This window comes from Ptiloglossa arizonensis, chromosome 10 (genome assembly GCF_051014685.1).
Source record: "Ptiloglossa arizonensis isolate GNS036 chromosome 10, iyPtiAriz1_principal, whole genome shotgun sequence".
In the NCBI taxonomy this organism is placed as follows: Eukaryota; Metazoa; Arthropoda; class Insecta; order Hymenoptera; family Colletidae; genus Ptiloglossa; species Ptiloglossa arizonensis.
The window spans coordinates 7,629,646-7,648,315 of NC_135057.1; the positions used below are offsets into that span (position 1 = coordinate 7,629,646).

Below are 18,670 nucleotides of genomic sequence, written 5' to 3' on the forward strand. Positions count from 1 at the left end.
GCAATTCGCGTTACAACACAAAGTGATCTCCGAAACAAAAGTATGTTAAAACTTTTACGCTTTAAGATATAGAATACGCTTATAAATTTTGGAATAGAACTTTCGAATCATCCTGTACGTTACTACGATTTTCAATGTTTCGATAATTAGTCTATCGACAATGTTGGTGCCTCAAAATTGTCTATCGATGAAATGTATTTGCAATGTTATATATTGCACAATTCCCGGTAAAGAAGTAACGTAAATAATTTAAAAAATTTGAAAGCTTAAAATCGGAGTATCAAAATTTAATCACACTTTGGGAAACCATGAAACATTGACAACGATGCTTTTTTATATTTAGCATCTATGTAAAATATCAACTACGAATCAATTGCGAAAGAAATGGTAAATTAGTCACTTTCGTGTTTTAACTGTAGAATAGAAGATTATTTCATTGTTACTGTTTCCACACAACGTGGGACGCGACAAGCGTAATTGGTTTATTTGTTCGACGGAAGCGTTGAATCTGATAATATTATCTCAAACAATAATTCCGAAACGTTACAAATCCAATGAATGTGCATCGATAAATTTTTGCAGAAATTTCTTGCGTAAACTTTTTTCCTGAATAGAACTCTTCGTTCAAGACTCGCGTGATACCGAAATATAAATTTTCTTTATACCTTGCAATTATGTTAATTTTAATCATTTGTATCATTAAAGGCGCAAAAAAAAATTCCAAAAAGCGTGCATTCTATCGAATAAAATTTGTGAACTCGGAGTACAAATTTCGAATCGAATTGAAATTTTCGAACTCGGGGCTCGTCGATAAAATTCGAATAGGAAAGAGGAGAAACTAGAAATGAAAATAATTTTGGATACGGTGGAGTGGGATTGTTCCTAATTTTCTTCCTGGATATCGATCGTCGAGAAATGTACACCTACTCGTCCAACCCACACACTCGACGGTGTACACCACAAAACGTGTTACAACAATTATAGACAACCGAGTACCGTTTGAATGCGCGTTATACTACGCAAGTGTTGCATGTGTAAACTCGCAGGCGAGGCCGTTCATTCATTCATTTGGTCGAACCAGGTCTACTGGATCCAAATTATTGGAACATTAGCTTGATTTAAGCGAGCTGGGCTCGGCCTGATCGTGTGGGATCAATTTCGTGCATGTGTGCTTCGAATAGCGCGGCGGCAAGCGTGCGTCAGATTTTGTTCACTCTGTTGCGACAATAAATCGGTACAGTTCGCACGGAAATGAAATTTGCCGACAAATCACGTAACGACCGAAACGTGTGGAAAAAATATATTCAAGTGTCGTACAAGGAGGAACGAAAATGGTGTAACTTTGTACCGAAAACTATTTTATCGAAATAAGAATCTTAACGCTTGTAAATCGAATATTAATAACGCAAGAAGGTTGACGATCGGACGGAAATAAATTTTGATGTGTATTCCAAGTACCGACGAACAAAATGAAACGAATTAGTGGATGGAAATACAAAATACGAAATAAAGTAAAGAGACTCGTAGTTAACCGAAACTTCCGAAGAATTGGAAACTTTAAAATGAAAGAAAAGGAAATTTTTCAAATTTGCGGTTACATTGAGAATGAAATAAAAAGTTTCGCGATCGATGAACAATTACACGAAACTAAATTTTGATGAAACACGCAGCTTCTTTGTCGCGTACCTTTCGAGCGATGAAAGTTAAAACCTGTAAATACGATCGTTCGAACGCACAGGAGAACCCGCGGGATGAAACTGACGCGTCTCCTTTTAAACACATTTTATTCGGTTGTATATGTACAGTTTACATAATAATCACCGTCGCGTTACATACGGTACACCTGACTTTGAGTTAAATGGGTAACTGTTACACGTGTAATCGTTTCGTGTCGAGTCCGAAGCAATCGGCACGTTTCGATTAATCTCGGCCGAGATTAATAACACCCGAAACGTGGTATTGTTTCGCACGATTTGAAAACCCAGAGAGCTTGGTCCTACGCAGAGAGGATTGTTATCCTTTACTTCGTCGAGGACTAAGGGATGCAACGAGGTAGTCGAGAAAGTCAGAGATACGGAGTCTTCCGGTTGGTTGTTTTGGCATCGATGCACCGTCGCGCGTGAAACGAATCGAAGTGAAAATCCGCGACACACGCGTGCAAAAACCGCGTACACGGGTGCAATCTTTAATACTCGAATCGATGAAACTCCCGTTAAATCTCTGCTTGACCAACTCGGCGTTGTAACGTCGCGCGAAATCAAATCTTATCAATTTGGTTCGCCCCATCGTGAATTCGTTCGCTCGTTCCCTCGTGGAAATTGAGATACATCGATGGTTCTTATTGCGCTTTTCCGTATAGAAAATTTGCCTTTATCATACCATAATAATTTTTACGTACCGATATTTTTGTAGACGGTTAATTCAGGGAACACCTGTTTCCTTCGAAGCATATTGAACGTGACTGGAATATATACTTCGCAGTTTATACTAAATGGATACTTTTCATTGCTCTTTATACGTTTAAGGGGTGTGGATCAAATATTCGTCGATGCTCGCGCGGATTATGGGTACTCGAATCGATACGGATCCGTTTGAAAATTCGGGAACGAAATTCTTGAACATTCGAACGAGTCACATTTTCTTTACGATATCTGTGTACTCTAGTTCGCAACAGAATGGAAAGTTTCAAAGGAACTGTACGCGAAAGACGCTTCCCTCGCTGTGTCTTCCATTTCTATATATATATATATACCAATACCGATCTACTGTCTTTAATCCCAAAACGATCGGTTCAAGATAAATTTTACTTTTTTTTTTTTCTTTCTTCCACGGATATCAACTGCGTGGAATACTCCGCCGCGACGAATATTTTCTCACACCCAGTATATTCATAAATTGCGTATCGTAATATCGATGACTCCATACACCTCTTTAATTAACGGGGCTACAAAAATCACTTGGGTTCGGACACCGAGAGAGATCACCTATGTTTCAGCCGTGATCGTTTCGCATTGACGGACAGGCTAAGAATACGCGATTCGTTCCGATCTTCGTTCGTATCCCGAACGCGAGGCAACACGCCCACGCGTCCCAATCTCGATCGGTTATTATTATTCTTCTTCGTATATAATGCGTATATAATATATGTATTTACACTGAACGTTATCACCGTAACGTACGATCACGTTCGATCGATTCCTATCAGACACGCTTTCCGGGCTCGATCGCCGCGTAACGTTCGCGTAACGCCAGAGCTTTCTATTGCACGAATCGAAAAGCGGGGAGCAATATTCGTTCGCATCGAGATGCAACATTGTAAATGTCGTCGAACGAGTTTAGACTGCAAGCGTTTTTTAGACTTCAAGATCAGCAATTTTTATCCGATCCAGTGCTGTCCGATGTTGAACCGCGGAGTTTTCGGTGTACTGTCTCCGTTGTTTCATTGTGGACATTATCGGCGATAAATCGTTACACGATTCGCGTTACACACAACAAATCTAATACGACGCGTAGATAGGAACAGAGTCGCGCGAACAGCACTGATCCGACTGATTCGCTACGAAAATCAATTACGAACGTTCAAAGAAACGCTATTCGAGTGTCACCTCGATCGATCGACGTAACGCTTCGTCTCGTCACCGAATAAAATTAGTCGAAATACTACAACGAAGTAGACTTGTACCAGCCGATACACAATACAGTAATTTCAAGTGACAATTTGTACTATAGTATTGCAATACTATTTACGTGTAGTCGTACGGCCAAAGCGACGTGAAACGCACGTGGAATTTAATTTTTCTAATCCATTAGCGAAATGTCAAGTTTGCGTATTTGTCGATAGATTTTCGTGAAAGTATCGTCGATGAATTGGTAAGCTTTCTTTTGCCGATAAAAATATGTCCGAACGCGATCTCATTCGGACTATTTTTACATCGTACAATGTTACAATCGTTGAACATTTATCAGAAACGATACGAACGACGTGTGATTAATAGTCGGAATTAGGTCAAGTTTCGACCGATTTTTATTGAAGGAATCTTACCGATTCGTCGATAATAGTTTTATAAAGATACACGTGCGGTATCGCTTTGAAATCGTAGGGCGCCGTACTCGTGTAATGCGAGGCTCGCTCGCTATTGGTCTGTCTCGCTCGCTCTCGGGGCTAGTCGCGATTTTGTCACTTGAATGCAGAAATTACTGTAATCGGTTAAAATACAGTAATGAAGTGATTGTGAATTTTGTTTCTTTTTTTTTTTTTTGTTTAGATAAATTGTAGTTCTCACCTCTTTCTATCGGTATACACTCTGTAACAAAAGAATCACGATTTAATCGAGCAGTTTAGACCGACTAATTGAAAATGAGGCAAAGATCCATGGACTTAATCTAATTATACACATGTAGTATATTTTCTTTTTTTCTTTTTTTTTTATTCTTATAGAGATCACAAACGTTCTTCAAAAGGAACATGTGTAAGGAAACATGCAACAGAAAACGAACGATAATTATACTATGTTACATCGATTCAAGCGGATCATTAAATAAGTACTAAACGTATTAACTTTGCAACGATTGCTTTCAACTTTGGTACCATGGATTATTCCTTAACACAGACAATGATCTTTGCGCGAAAGAAATTTTTTATCGTAGACTTTCTCGGTTGAGAACGAGTTATTCTCATAAATATTCTGCTTGCGCAATGAAGTTCCTTAAAACGTTGCTTCACAGATACACCTTAATAATTAGATCAACTATAATATTGTCACCGCTATATCCTGCCATATCTGCACGAGCACGCAAGGAAAATATATATTATTCGTTCTATCGCTACGTTTGCGACAACCATTAAAATTAAATTTTGAATTTCACACGTTAACGTCGTCAATAGAATTATTAGTGTTTTCCTTATCGAATTAGTCCGAACTATCATGTTTTACAACGCAAACTTTTTGCGGCGTGGCCTTAATCATTGGAAGTAGTACGCACTAATGTACAGCGAACATAGCTGTTGACATTCGACAACGAATCTTAAATATTGTCACGTTTCAATACATACGAACGCAATTCGTTCTATAATATTTAACCGCAGTAACAAGAATAAAAGTTTCGTCGTCTAATTTAATTGGGCTATTTTTCGACATAGAATGTTTCTTTACAAAACTATAAAGAATCGGAAAAATAGAAATCAAGTAATATAATATCTTTCGTGTCGTTCGTAAAATGGAATTGAAAAAATTGAATAAATCTCGAAATGTTTCAATTATGTTACACAATTTAACACAATGCAGTTACTAAATAATTACACATCGGCAACATTCTGTGACCGTGATATAACCCAATCTCGTTCATCAGGCAATAAAGCTGCAATGCTAACATTAACTATACAAATTAAATAAATATAATTCTATGTTTGCAGTGGTGTATAGAATGTTTTCTCCTAAGCTACTGATCTTGGTACAGCCTTAATTTCGTATAGTTACAAAAAATAACGCTCTGTTATCTTTAAAGGAACTCCCTGCTGTGATAGTACTAATAATCTTTTGAAATATTTGCTGAAATACTTTACATTTTCGATCCTGCCTTCTCGAGGCTCCGTTGAAGTTTTTTATGATCTTTTCTATACTTTTCAATCGTTAAATCTGCATCGTCTGTACTTGGTAAATTTAACGTGACATGATTTAAACTTGCGGCAAGTTTTAAGTAAGTTTCTTGCATTTCTTTAGTAATTTTAACTTCATAATCAAAATCTGTGATATCTGTTTTATTGGGGGGTTTGGGCACATCCTTTTCCTCTTCGTTTGGAACGTCAAAAGATATTAAATCTTTTTCCTTTTCTGGTTCAACATTATTTACATTTGATGAAAAATTATTTACATCATTATTTAAATTTCCTTCCCCAGGGTCATGAACATTTACTACTAAATCTTCACATTTATTTTCTTCGGTATTTTCATGTAACCTTCGAGCATCTTCGAACAATTTCGACTTTGTTTGCGACTCGGTTAAATACATTAAGGGTCTCTTGTTCGTTATATTTTCGTTAGGCTTTAATTTTGTGTAATTTGACACAGAATTATCCATATGTACAGATGACTGCACCCATTCAGCTACTCTTTGTAATTGATTATTGTCATGTAGCAAGATTGGAGAGCTTTCCTCGCTACTGGTTGAAATTGATCTTTCAGATCCAGATCGAGATAATCTTTTCGAATGAACTAAAGCAGTATTTGGTTTGTTACATCCACTAGTGTATAATACAGTTTTATAATGTCCAGCATTATCTAGAAGAATATTTTTTGATCCAGGTGTGACTCTCACAAGACAATTTCTTGGACCAGTTATTCGATTTTGACTATTAGGTTTCGAATTACCAACATTGTGCAAATTCAAACCACTAAGTGATTGAACAACATCACTAGAACTGCTAGAAGGATCGGAAGTTGAAATTACTATACTATCACTACTGAAACTTGGACTAGTGGCCACTTCCATTTGTCCAGAATCATTTTGGTTTGAATTGTTATCTATATTTTTTACTTCTATTAATGTTAACTGTGTTGGAAGATGGATTTCCTCTGTTGATTTATTATTTTTCCAGACTCTATCGTTAATAATATCAATTTCGATATCACTACAGACTTTGCCTATATTTTTACTGTCCTTTTTATTAACTTGTGATTTTAATTTTGTCCATTCATTTTTCCACAATCTATCATTAATAATATCAATGGGACTCTGTTCTTTTCCATCAAAGTAACTGTTAGAATTTTCAGGAACTATGTGACTATGGCTAGAGGACTTTTTTTCCAATTTGTTCCAATGATTTGGATTGAATGTACTATCAATTTGTGATTCGCATTTTTTATATGGTTTTACCAGTTTTCCTTTATCAGAATTAATTTTGCTGTTAATATATGTATTACCAATTTTTTGAGGCATTGTCTGTTTAGTCGTGTTTGCACTTTGATTTTGAAGAACACTTTGAATTTGCAAGTCGCTTCTACACAACAAGTTCTTTTTATTTAAACTAGCCTTTGTATTAACATTTACACGACCATCTTCCTTTACACTTTCTACGACTTTACCGTTTCTACTTAAAAATTTATCTTTTGTGCATAAATGTTGACCGCTAGTAGTCTTTGTACAGTTGCTCTGATATTGCATTTTATTATTACTAATATTTTCATTTACCTCATGGTATGCCACATGTAACATAGAATTTTGACTTTCCTTGTTTTGGCAAGTTTTTTCTGTGTTTTTTGAATTATCTGAATATTTCTCTATGTTTTGTGCATATTTCATAGCACATTCATTACAAGAAAAAACATCTTGCGCATTCATTTGAGTTTCAGCATCAACCATCAAAATACTTCTATGACAAGTACAAGTATCACAATGCTTAGAGAATATTCGTTCTTTTTCCCGGTCTTCTAAAACCTTAGCCATTATAGCAGCAGAGACAACATCAACTGGTGGCTTGGATTCATCGCTATCATCGTCACTAAGTTTGTCAAGTGCAGGTTTAGTTACATTATATACCATAGCTGTTGGAGGAAATGTTGAAATTGGTACAGTAATACTTTTGATATCAGGAGGAGCATCGTTCGTACGTTTTTTTTGTGCAACATATGTTCTAACTTTAGCCTGTACTTCAGTAGGTAACTGAAAAAAATAATAGTTACTATGAGAATAATTTCTATGACACATTGAAATTAAATAAATATAAACCACTTACAGAATCATATTTTTGACCAACGAAGTTGGAAGGTTTACATTGAAGAAGCTGTATTGCCAAATTCACATCATTTCTGTACTTTTCCTGAAGTAAAAAATATTTATAAAACAGGTTTTATCTACATATCATTCAATTTGGAATAATAATTATATACTTCTATACTTTAAAAATATTAATAAACATACATTATCTTGTGTTAAATGATGTATAGTATAATTTGCATCTGCCAATCTGTGGGACAAAGTTGCAATATCCTTGGTAAATGCACTTTTTTCTGTTTCACATTTATCTACAATCTTCAATAATTTATCCTCAAGATTTTGATTTACTTTCTGAATACGTTTGTGAGCTTCGTGTAATCTTGAATATTTTTCCTGCCAGATTAAAAGTTCTTCCTTTATTGAAGCCAGTTCTCCATTTGGAAATTTGTCGGCCTCATTTAAGAACTGTGTCTCCATTGTTGCAATATGATTATCTCTTTCCATTAGATGTTGGCGTAAATTTTCTATTTCTACATGCAGATGCATGTCATTATGTTGTTGATTACTTTGAGTGCAATTTGCACATTTACAACCACATTCCTAAAATTAAAGTACTACAATTGCTAACTTTCACATATGGTAGAAACTGTAATTGCAATCTAATGAAAAGATTAAAGATTAATTAATTGTTACAGTGTATTTACTCTCTTATCTCTAGCCTCTTTCATTTTATTATTTCATTAATTAAACTATTCATGATCTTTATTTTTCGGTTTCTTACATACTAATTTTGTATTTCAACATAATCCTTACTTCTGCATCATACTTATTTATTCATAGTGTACATACCTTACATTTTTCAGCCATCGTGAAGAATAGAAATTATATTAAAAACACTGAAAAAATATTGACGAATAGCGAGACTTCGAAATTGGAGCCTCATAACCCTATCGTTTGCTTCGTATAGAAATATGGATAGTTTTTGCACGTTTCAACGCTATTTACTTTCTCATAGCATTGCCAGTAACAAGGGCACTATATGCGATAACATCTACGATAAAAATTTCGAAATATGTGCGATAAAAACCTATGAAACGACAGATTGCAAATTTCTCTATCATTTGCCACACATCTAACTCATCCAAGTCACTCAGTCGTCAACGTTCAAGTTGCATTGCAGACGTTTTTAATAGCTACCGAAACCATAGCATATTACTTTCACGATTTTCCACGATATGTCATACATTTACGCGAAGAAAAAAAAACATTTGTCAATTAAAATGGAAGAGTTTGAAAATAAATTTTCAATAATGAAAATCGTACTTAATACAGTACTCGAACACGACCAATGAAATCACTTGGAAAAATTATTGCATCTCTTATTGGACACTTACACGTTACCAGTGGTAACTTGCTAGCAAATTTACGCGGTAAACATGATAGAAATTAACATAAGTTCCGAAAATAAAGTAATGTAACATTAAAAAATTAATATTAAATTGTAAAGGAAAATCAAATGGAAAGTAACTTGAAGAGAAATCAACAAATCTTGATTTGCAGAAATATTTATTAAGTATTTGCTATATCCCATACATATGTAATGCTTGAAATCATAAAACTGTTAATGTTATTAGTACAACAATAAGTTCTCAATGTGTATTTAATACTTGAAAAATTGTTTACTTAATAAGATTGTGTTTTATTTACACAAAAATACATTAAAATGAACATAAATCATGAATTAATTTGAATGAATTGCAAAGTTGCTATTCGAATAATTTTATTCCTGAATGCAATACCTTTGTGTAAAGATATGAACTATCATAATTTAAGAAATATATATGAAATTACAAACAAAATATTTGTAAGTATACAATTACAATATTTTAATTTTACTAATACACAATAATAACCAAATTTCTTGAATAAAATATATTTGTATATATTAAAAATGAAATAATAATCATTAATTTGCAATCTACCAATAATATGGTTTTATTATGACCTTTTTGATTTTTAGTACAGTTATGAATCATTCTAATGTGCCTTAAAATTTGATTTAAAATTATGTTAGTAAGTCCATAAATTTTGATTATAATACTAAAAGTAAAGAGGTCGTACAATTAATAATCTATAAGTATTTTGCTTGAATGTGTAATATATCTTTTATTGGATAACACGAAACAAAGTACTAAACAGAGATATATATTTGAAGTTATGAAAAAATGCGAAGATCAGTATGGTTTTAGAACAGGATTATAGTCATCATTGCACAACTATGCAAGAAGTATTCTTATAACATATGACACAGCAGTGGTAGAATATATGTATACGCTTATATAGTGCCTTACCCTACAATCGAAATGATCCAAACATTAAGACAATTTACTACAAAGTTTATGCTTAATATCAAATTTGCTTTCCCTTTAATAAATAGTTTTTTTACATGACTGTAAAGTACAGTCTTGATAAGAGAATGTACAATAATAAAGTATTAAAATTTTGTCTACATATTGGTCATACAAGAGAAAAAATAGTACCATTAAATTGGAAATTCAAATCTTGGGTTTCTCTTTCAATATTATGTAAACTTTTTTTCTATATTTTTTGCAAACTATGGTCACTAATTTTCTGTGCCAAAGCACTACATCCACTTATAAATTTTAATGTCTATCTATCAAGTATTTTAAGAAGTTACAGGTATAAAAGAATGTTTTGTATAAAAGAGAACATACTTTTTGCCTGAATTTTATGCAATTTTTTTCATCAAGCATGCAAATGTCCATTAAATACTATGTATTTTATCACATGTTATTTGAATATAAATTTCTTATAAAAAAATTGTTTCTGAACATTTTCTATCATTTGAAAATGTTATTATATGGAGCATAAAGTATTTCTTTCTTTTTTTATACATGAACACAATTAAAAAGTTTGGAACATTTCAAATGTTGAGCATCATATATATTAATAAAAGAATATGTCCGAATGCAACATTGCTTAATTCTACATATACACTATATCTATATTCATATAGAATTTTCATATCTTTTATAACAACAAAATGACTCTTCCTGAATAAGTTTTAACAAATTGAACACAAAAATTACTTATAATAGAGCAAATTTCATGCATACATTAAATAATGCTAAACGTGAAACATGAAAATTGCAAATTTATACTATATATTTGATAAAATTTTCTCTAATACAGTCTGTTCAGTAATATTTATGCTGTATCTGGTTATAATTTTAGAAATTTATGTAACGACACCAAGTGTACCTAATGACAACAATATCCCAATTTGTGTTAGAGTTAGTAAAACTCACATTTTTATATATATATATATATATATATATATATGTATATATATGTAACAGATGGTAACATTTATGCCATTCAATAAAAATTTGTTACATTTTTACTAATTTTAGTGCTCTGAAACATTAATGAAAAATTCATAAAATATTTAAGTCAAATAAATTAGTTGTGTCATTAAAATATACTGTATACTGCAAATCTTTCATAAGAATGAACATTTTCTGCGCCAATGAATCAATAACATACTTGCAAGAACATAGTTCTTAAAAGTAACTCTCACATTAAATTCTCACTTGTATAAAGTGATAGTTACTTTTATGAATAAGTTTATGTTACAATATAAATTAAAGAAATTGCACATTTTAGGCACTAACAATACTAAAACATTCATGTAGCATGAATGAAGGGTTCAGAAAACAAGTAATTCAAATTATTTAAGTATAGAAGTTAATGAACAACAATTGTTTAATTACTAACTGCGGTATATATATTTACACAAAGTATATCTTTGAGTATTAATCAAAGATAAATGACATATGAAAATACTAAAAAATTAACTTGTAACATTCCAAATACTGCATAATATGGCAATTGAAAAATCTTATTTGTATTACTTGGTTTCTGAAGCCTTCAAACATTGATAAATCCCGAATAAAGATAAGGAGCGTACGTATATTGTTAACAAAGCAAGAGGAAATAGTTTAAGTAAGTATAAATTACTATGGTGTTATAAATTGTCTACAATATACAAGATTGAATGTACATGACATTAGCATTAGTATGACAGAATTAAAGTTTCAACTCCAATGTGCTATAGATCTACCAACATCAATGATATATATTCTTAAATGCTAAGTTTCATTAGTTTCATTTAAAAACATAAGCTCAATTTATCTTCACGTTGAGCATAATTAAAATAAAAATTCAATTTTTGTAACTGCACATTAACCATGAAATCCATACATTTTTTTTAGCAATGTTCTAGTATAACTGATTATGAACAGAATTTCTATGGAGGCAGTATGTTTATGTAACAGGTATGGTGTGCTTTTTGAAGCAAAATATTATAAATTTCTCTGCACCACAAGCCTGTAAAATCAAATAAGATATTGTTTTCCTATTTGTTAACGCAATATAATAATACACATATACAATAAAAGACAAAGTTATTGATTTGAACTTGTCAAAGATCATTCTCAAATCACTGTTACTAGAACTTCAAAACATACATGGTTTATCAACATTGTTATAGAACATTATTATCTCCACAAATTAGCAGATTACATGGCTAAATTTTCTATGTTCTGCATTGTACTATAACAATATTGAAAAATAAAGTACATTTTGAAACTCTAGTTATTATGAATACATTTTATATATACATCAAAGAAAAAGTTATTTGGAACTCTCTCTTTCTATTACATGATAGAATTTATATATGAAATATTTACTAATGAACTGAGATCGCCTATAAAGGCATTAAAATTCATTACATACAATTTAATGAGCAATTGTATCTAATTTTGGAAACCCGCTTAAAATCAATACTGCTCCCTTGTGAAATATATATGATCTATCTTTTACTAAATCCTTTTCTCCAGGATTAATCAGAAAAAGTGTCAAGTGATATGACATTCATTTTTATGTCTTACACATGAATGACTTAATTCGTTCTAGTTAAATTCTCACTAATCTAATATTTTACAAGCAACCTTGCATCCGGAATTAAACATCTATCATCCAATTAATTATTTATATATAACATGTAATAATGCAACATTTCTCATCATAAAAAATCGTAAGCCTTAGTCGTAATTCGAACAAGGTCATTTGTAATTACAAAATGGATAATTTTCGTCATTGAAACGTTAATAAACCTGTTCCTAATATAAAAACGTTCATATTCAATTTTTTAAGAATGCAAACAATAATATATTATTGCAATTATAATATTATTTTTTCAATATTACTACTAATATCATGTATTTTTAGACTGAAATATAAAATTTCTGAATTGACAACACAATTTTATACTTTACTTTCGTATATAAAGGAACAGATTTCTTAACTACTTTCATAAAGAGGGTTTGTTTATACTTTAAGAGCAGCTTTGGGAGACCAATGGTGGAAACGGGCAGGTCCTGTAGGATAAGAGGGTGGATGAATCCACTTATTTCCTCGATGGCCCATAAAAGGAGGTGGGGATGGGCCACCCAAAAAATGAGGAGGCATAATATTATACCATGGTTGACTTATTGGATGAGGACCATAACCCATACTGAAGGAGTGACCAAACCATGAACGATTTCTATTAATATGTAGCCTGGGGCTGTTCAAATTGCGTCTCCTACCTGTACCATTATTACTATGCTGTTGATTTTGATTAGCAGAGCTTAATGGTTTTGATTTTTGTTGTTGTTCTGCATTGGCGGTCAAAGGGGATTTCTGTAAAAAACCAACATGGAATTTATTTTAACCACACTCTAAGTTTTCTACATAATTTGTATTATTGTTCCACATTAAGAATGAAAAAATGTAAATGTACTCCACGCAAATGCATATGTGATAACATATATTAACCTGTATCTTAGTCAGCCCCTCAGATTGTTTATTTTCACGTTCTTCGTTTCCATGAAAAATTGGTACAGTATTTTCTTTATCATCAAATGATGCCAATGTGCAATAGGACCCTTTACTTTCTCCAAATCGGCAGCAAACTTCATTAGGATCAACCCATAGTGTTAATTCTACTGGTAACGATAGATCTTCGTATTTAACACCAGCAGCATTAGCAGCACTCTCCAAAGTTGCATCCCTCCGATTGTGACCATTTACACGAATACAACGATAACCTTGACCTTTGAATGGTTTGTCAGGAAACCAATGATTTTTAAAACGTTCCGTCAATAATTCGACCAAACGTCGTTTGAAACACTCCAATTGATCAGGACTAAATTTTTCGTTTTTTTCTATCAGCTGTACTAAGAATAGTACTGCTGCAGTGATTTCGTTGCGCATTCTGCCTCTGTCGTATACCAAGGTTATAATTTGCAGATGAATTCCTCCTTTGATGTCTTGACACAATATTCTTGAAAACTAAAGTACCATTTGCTGAAGCTGATGTGGAGCACATAGAGCCCTTCTGCACCACTACAATGCTTAAATCTTTTATGATCTATTGTGTTTTTTTTTTTTTGTAGAACCTTTGCTATGCTATTTTGTTTCTTCTTTGGTATATGGACTTTGTACCAATTATTTTTATTATCCTCGTCTGAAATTGTACAGAAAAAGTACTGTTAATAAATCATTAATATGTACGTCAATTTATATATACATAAATATTTATAATTGAGTTTTAAGTATTTTAAAAGTTTACCATGACACTAAAGATTTTAAAAACATTAATTCCAAAAAAAAACATTCTAGACAATCGAATCTGTACCTATAAGTACCTTGTTTGTTTGTTTCTTTAATGCTTAAACTGAATCAAAAATTCAAACAAGCAAATTTCGATTATATTATACATACACGATTTGTTGCAATATGTTGTTAATATATATGCACACACACAAAATAATTGATTTCATTTCACAATGGAACTAGATAACAATATGTTATGGGTATTAATTAGGTTATAAATCATAATAACGCAGGTTAGGTAAATCGTGTAGAGAAGCAGGACTGATAGTTTACATCACGATCGAAATGATCAGTAATCAGAAACAAAGCAAACGGCACCATTATAAAACATATTAAATATTAAGAAACGATTGCTTCGAACTAATGAGTACAACGAATTATGCCAGCTCATTCTTGTCGTACCAGGTCGTGCCGTGAGCGATTGTTCCTGAAATACCACAACTGGGATTCTTGGTGATTATTTATTTATCATGATATTTCACTGCCGTTGTAACTGTATTCCCGCCCGATATACTTAAAAATTTATTACTAATGTTAAATTGACCTTACGAATCAGTGACGAAAATTCCGTGTTTCTGGTGAAACTACTACGTCTTCTCTCTCTTTAAATAAACGTACTCGACCCAACACGTGTTACGTTGCATCAATGTCCATGAAGTATATAAAAAAATATAGACCTCCGACAGTTACTTATATTTATAGGTTTATAAATGAAGAAAAGAAATTGATAAATTAGTTTTAAATTTCAAACAATAATCATTATTTTGTAGTTTAAATATCATAAAATAGTATTATGTATTTTACAATAATCAATTTGAATAGATAGAAATGTTTTGTATCATTTAAATTAAGAAATTGTTTACATGAATATCAAACAATTAAAAACTATTAAATAAAAAAAATTTTATATTCGATTATTAATATTGAATGTAATTAACATATTAAACATCTGTTAAAATGGTTAATTATAAAAATGAAGACGGAAGAATAATTTTCAAATATTCTCAAATCTATCAAAATTTAACTTATTGCTTACTTCTCATCCCATAACTAACGCATTGAAAAATGTGTGTAACCTCGTGTCACATACTACATGAATGTGTAGTTAACCTCTAGAAACTTGTTAACATTGTTTACAATACATGATTAACTTATTTTAATAAGTTAATAATTCTGATAATAAAAAGTATATTTGAATTATTCGAAGATGATTAACACGAGTAGAAGTTCTCCGAACATTTTAGTAGTAGGTAAATATAGTAATTAATGTCATCCGTAAATTCACTAAAATAACAATTATCACTGATTAGTTTATGCATTTATTACAATAAGAAATTAAATCAAAAATTTGTTAATCTTAGGTACACCCGGAGTTGGAAAAAGTTTAATGTCTCGCCTTTTGTCAGAAAAAACAGGGTTAACATGGATCAATGTTAGTGAGTTTGCTATTGAAAATAAATGTCTAGAAGAATACGATGAAATATATCAGTGTCCCATTTTAGATGCAGATAAGGTAATTGCTGTTATTGACATATATTTCAGAATCTTTATTAACTTATGAATCACATACTTTTTAATTGCAGTTATTAGACCAAATGGAAGGTCTTATGTACGAAGGTGGAAAAATTGTTGATTATCATGGGGCTGACTTTTTCCCAGAGAGATGGTTTGATATTGTTTTTGTATTAAGGACTGACAATACAATCTTATATGATCGTTTAAAAAATCGAGGTTATACAGGAAAGAAATTAGAAGATAATATAGACTGTGAAATATTTCAAACTATTCTTGACGAAGCAAAGTCATCTTATAGAGAGGAAATAGTTCATGAATTAATTAGTAATAATTTAAATCAAGTCACACAAAATGTAAATAGAATATGTCAGTGGATTGAACAATGGACAATAGATAACCAACAGGAATAAGTAAATTTTATAAGCCTTGTTATTATTTTTATCTTATACTGCCACATTTTTATTTTACATATGAAGCATAGCAAGATAAAATGTTAACAGAGTATTAAGATATTTAAAAGAATTTATAGGTAACAAAGTGCTATATAATAGCATACTTTTTATATTAAACACATATATTTATATATTGAAATTAATGTACAATTATATTTCAAAAGCTTTATACACTATAAAAACCATTTATATTCATTCTACTATACCTAAATCATGTTTCAGCTGTTTTAATCTAACTTGTATACTACCATAATATTTCATTCGTATAAGAAGCATTTTTGCTTTCTCAACATCATTATCTAGAAATGCATCTGAGACTTTCCTACAACAAAAAAAGAATATCTTTATTAGTTAATTGCATATAGTACATTTCTTCTTCAATAAGAGAAAGTATTACATTGACAAATTGTTTAACATTGATTCATTTTCTTTCACTAATTTTTTAATTTTTTCATGATCCTTTAATGCACTTTCAATTTTTTCATGATCCTTTAATGCACTTTCAATTTTTTCATTTTCTTCCATAATTTCCATTAAAAATTCTGCATTTTTACTATCTATTTCTTCTGGTATAGTTATGTTATTTAATTTCAATATATATAGCCCTCTTTTTAATGGATGCAGCAGCGTACTATAAGCTTTATTCACCAATGATGATAAATTTTCAGAAAGTTGTTTTTCTTTCTATAAAAAAATAAAATAACAAAATATAATTTTCTGTAAGGAAGAAAATAATTCTATAATACTACTATACTTACCTCAGACTTGTTACTAAATTTATCAGGATGCAATACTTTTTGAAGCTCCTTATACTTTCTTTGAATTTCTGTGATTGTAATATCATAACTTTTTGGAACACCCATTATATCAAAATAAGTTAAATTTTCGGATGGTTCTTGTAAAGCTTTACATTTAGAGCAGAAGAGATCGGATTTATACGCAAAATTACAATTCCAACATTTTAACGGGCTGTCACTCGAGTATTGTGACACATTCGTTAAAATTAACGAGGGAAAGTAATATTTTTCCACTCGATGTGAATGTAAATTTCTTTGCTGTTTTATTAAATATAAATACGAAATGTTACACTTTTTCGCAAGATTAAAAATTTTTCTTAGATACATTTTTTGTTATAAATATGTCATAACCTATAAGACTTGGTACATTGAAAAAAGTATATAGAAATTTGTAATTGTTAACTAATGATAAAAAATAATAAGGTTGAAAATTTATAAACAATAATAGGTCACTTATTACAAACAATGTGACAATAATCGTTAACAAATGTAGAATACTTTATTTTATAGTTAATTCTGTAAAACAATTTTCTCATGGACCTATTGTTAGTTTACAAATAGGCGTAGATATGCTGTTAATGGTTCGTTCTCAAATCACGTGGAATTTCCCTACCACTACATTTATTAATGCAACAACCGCGTGTCCGCAAGTTCGATACTTCGGATAGCTTCGGCAAATTAAAAGAGAAGGAGAGTGTGAGGCTTTCTCTCTCGTTCTCGAAAGATCTGATTTCGATTTGCAAGCAAATGGTTCAACCGAGTGACAAATGCCCACGATTCCCTATAACGTAGAAAGTTTTGTAATAAAGTAAATGTTGAAGCGACGCTCTGATTAGATTTTGGACATAATCAGTCTGTGAATAACAATTATTACCTCTTATAGTTTCTTTGTACATATGACATTAAGTTATTTGTAAAAATTATTTAAAAAGTCCTAAATAAATTCTAAGAAAATTAAATTCTGCATAAAAGAATTAAATGAACATTTTCTTTGTTTTCTCTAATAACAAAAATATTAAATGAAATGTTATTCATCCCATACTAGAACCACATCAATAACATACCCCAACATACACCATAAAGATTTTAAAATAATGTTGCTCCAAAAGGTTCCGCCTGCAAAAGGTTCGTTAAAAAAAATCAATATTTAGGAACTAAAAATAAATGAAACTGGTTAAAACAAGAGTACACTCTTGGTCAGTACATCCACATCGTAGTTCACGCTTAAGCTCTGATTAGAGACCTCCTTCCACTGTGCTTCGTTTCCATGGGAATATAATCATAGATAAGATATAAAATAGATGTTTTACCTTATGGGATTGATTATGCTCAAAGTCTAATCAGAACTTTGTCTTCAACATTTGTTTTTATGACAATACTTTTTTTATGAAATTCTATGATTCATCGCGTAACCACTATGTGCAGTCTGGATACTTTTTTGAACTATAAAAC

General features: G+C 31.3%; 4 protein-coding genes across 10 annotated transcripts; 1 reads left to right on the top strand and 3 right to left on the bottom strand.

The window, feature by feature from the left end:
• Positions 1–1,767: 1,767 nt before the first annotated feature.
• On the bottom strand, positions 1,768–9,016 carry LOC143152205 (uncharacterized). Its single transcript, XM_076322053.1, has 4 exons — positions 8,563–9,016; positions 7,918–8,313; positions 7,733–7,816; positions 1,768–7,659 (listed from the first exon to the last, which is right to left on the bottom strand). The coding sequence occupies exons 1-4, from the start codon at positions 8,578–8,580 to the stop codon at positions 5,560–5,562; spliced, it is 2,598 nt and encodes an 865-aa protein (XP_076178168.1). The 5' UTR covers positions 8,581–9,016; the 3' UTR covers positions 1,768–5,559.
• Positions 9,017–11,245: 2,229 nt separating this feature from the next.
• Positions 11,246–15,091, bottom strand: LOC143152270 (uncharacterized). 6 transcript variants are annotated; one of them, XM_076322191.1, is made up of 3 exons: positions 15,004–15,091; positions 13,615–14,305; positions 11,246–13,479 (listed from the first exon to the last, which is right to left on the bottom strand). In XM_076322191.1, the coding sequence occupies exons 2-3, from the start codon at positions 14,050–14,052 to the stop codon at positions 13,126–13,128; spliced, it is 792 nt and encodes a 263-aa protein (XP_076178306.1). In that variant the 5' UTR covers positions 14,053–14,305; positions 15,004–15,091; the 3' UTR covers positions 11,246–13,125. The 6 variants fall into 6 exon arrangements, with proteins under 6 accessions (XP_076178306.1, XP_076178305.1, XP_076178304.1 ...); XM_076322190.1 differs by having other exon boundaries at positions 14,999–15,068; XM_076322189.1 differs by having other exon boundaries at positions 14,857–15,043.
• A 355-nt stretch (positions 15,092–15,446) lies between these two features.
• On the top strand, positions 15,447–16,607 carry Ak6 (adenylate kinase isoenzyme 6). Of its 2 annotated transcripts, none has more exons than XM_076321493.1 (3): positions 15,447–15,700; positions 15,816–15,967; positions 16,038–16,607. In XM_076321493.1, the coding sequence occupies exons 2-3, from the start codon at positions 15,842–15,844 to the stop codon at positions 16,377–16,379; spliced, it is 468 nt and encodes a 155-aa protein (XP_076177608.1). In that variant the 5' UTR covers positions 15,447–15,700; positions 15,816–15,841; the 3' UTR covers positions 16,380–16,607. The 2 variants fall into 2 exon arrangements, with proteins under 2 accessions (XP_076177608.1, XP_076177607.1); XM_076321492.1 differs by having other exon boundaries at positions 15,448–15,704; positions 16,038–16,596.
• Hsc20 (iron-sulfur cluster co-chaperone protein HscB-like protein, mitochondrial) lies at positions 16,429–18,073 on the bottom strand. Its single transcript, XM_076321489.1, has 3 exons — positions 17,180–18,073; positions 16,819–17,105; positions 16,429–16,743 (listed from the first exon to the last, which is right to left on the bottom strand). Exons 1-3 carry the CDS (start codon positions 17,543–17,545, stop codon positions 16,614–16,616), a joined length of 783 nt encoding a protein of 260 aa, XP_076177604.1. The 5' UTR covers positions 17,546–18,073; the 3' UTR covers positions 16,429–16,613.
• Positions 18,074–18,670: the final 597 nt, after the last annotated feature.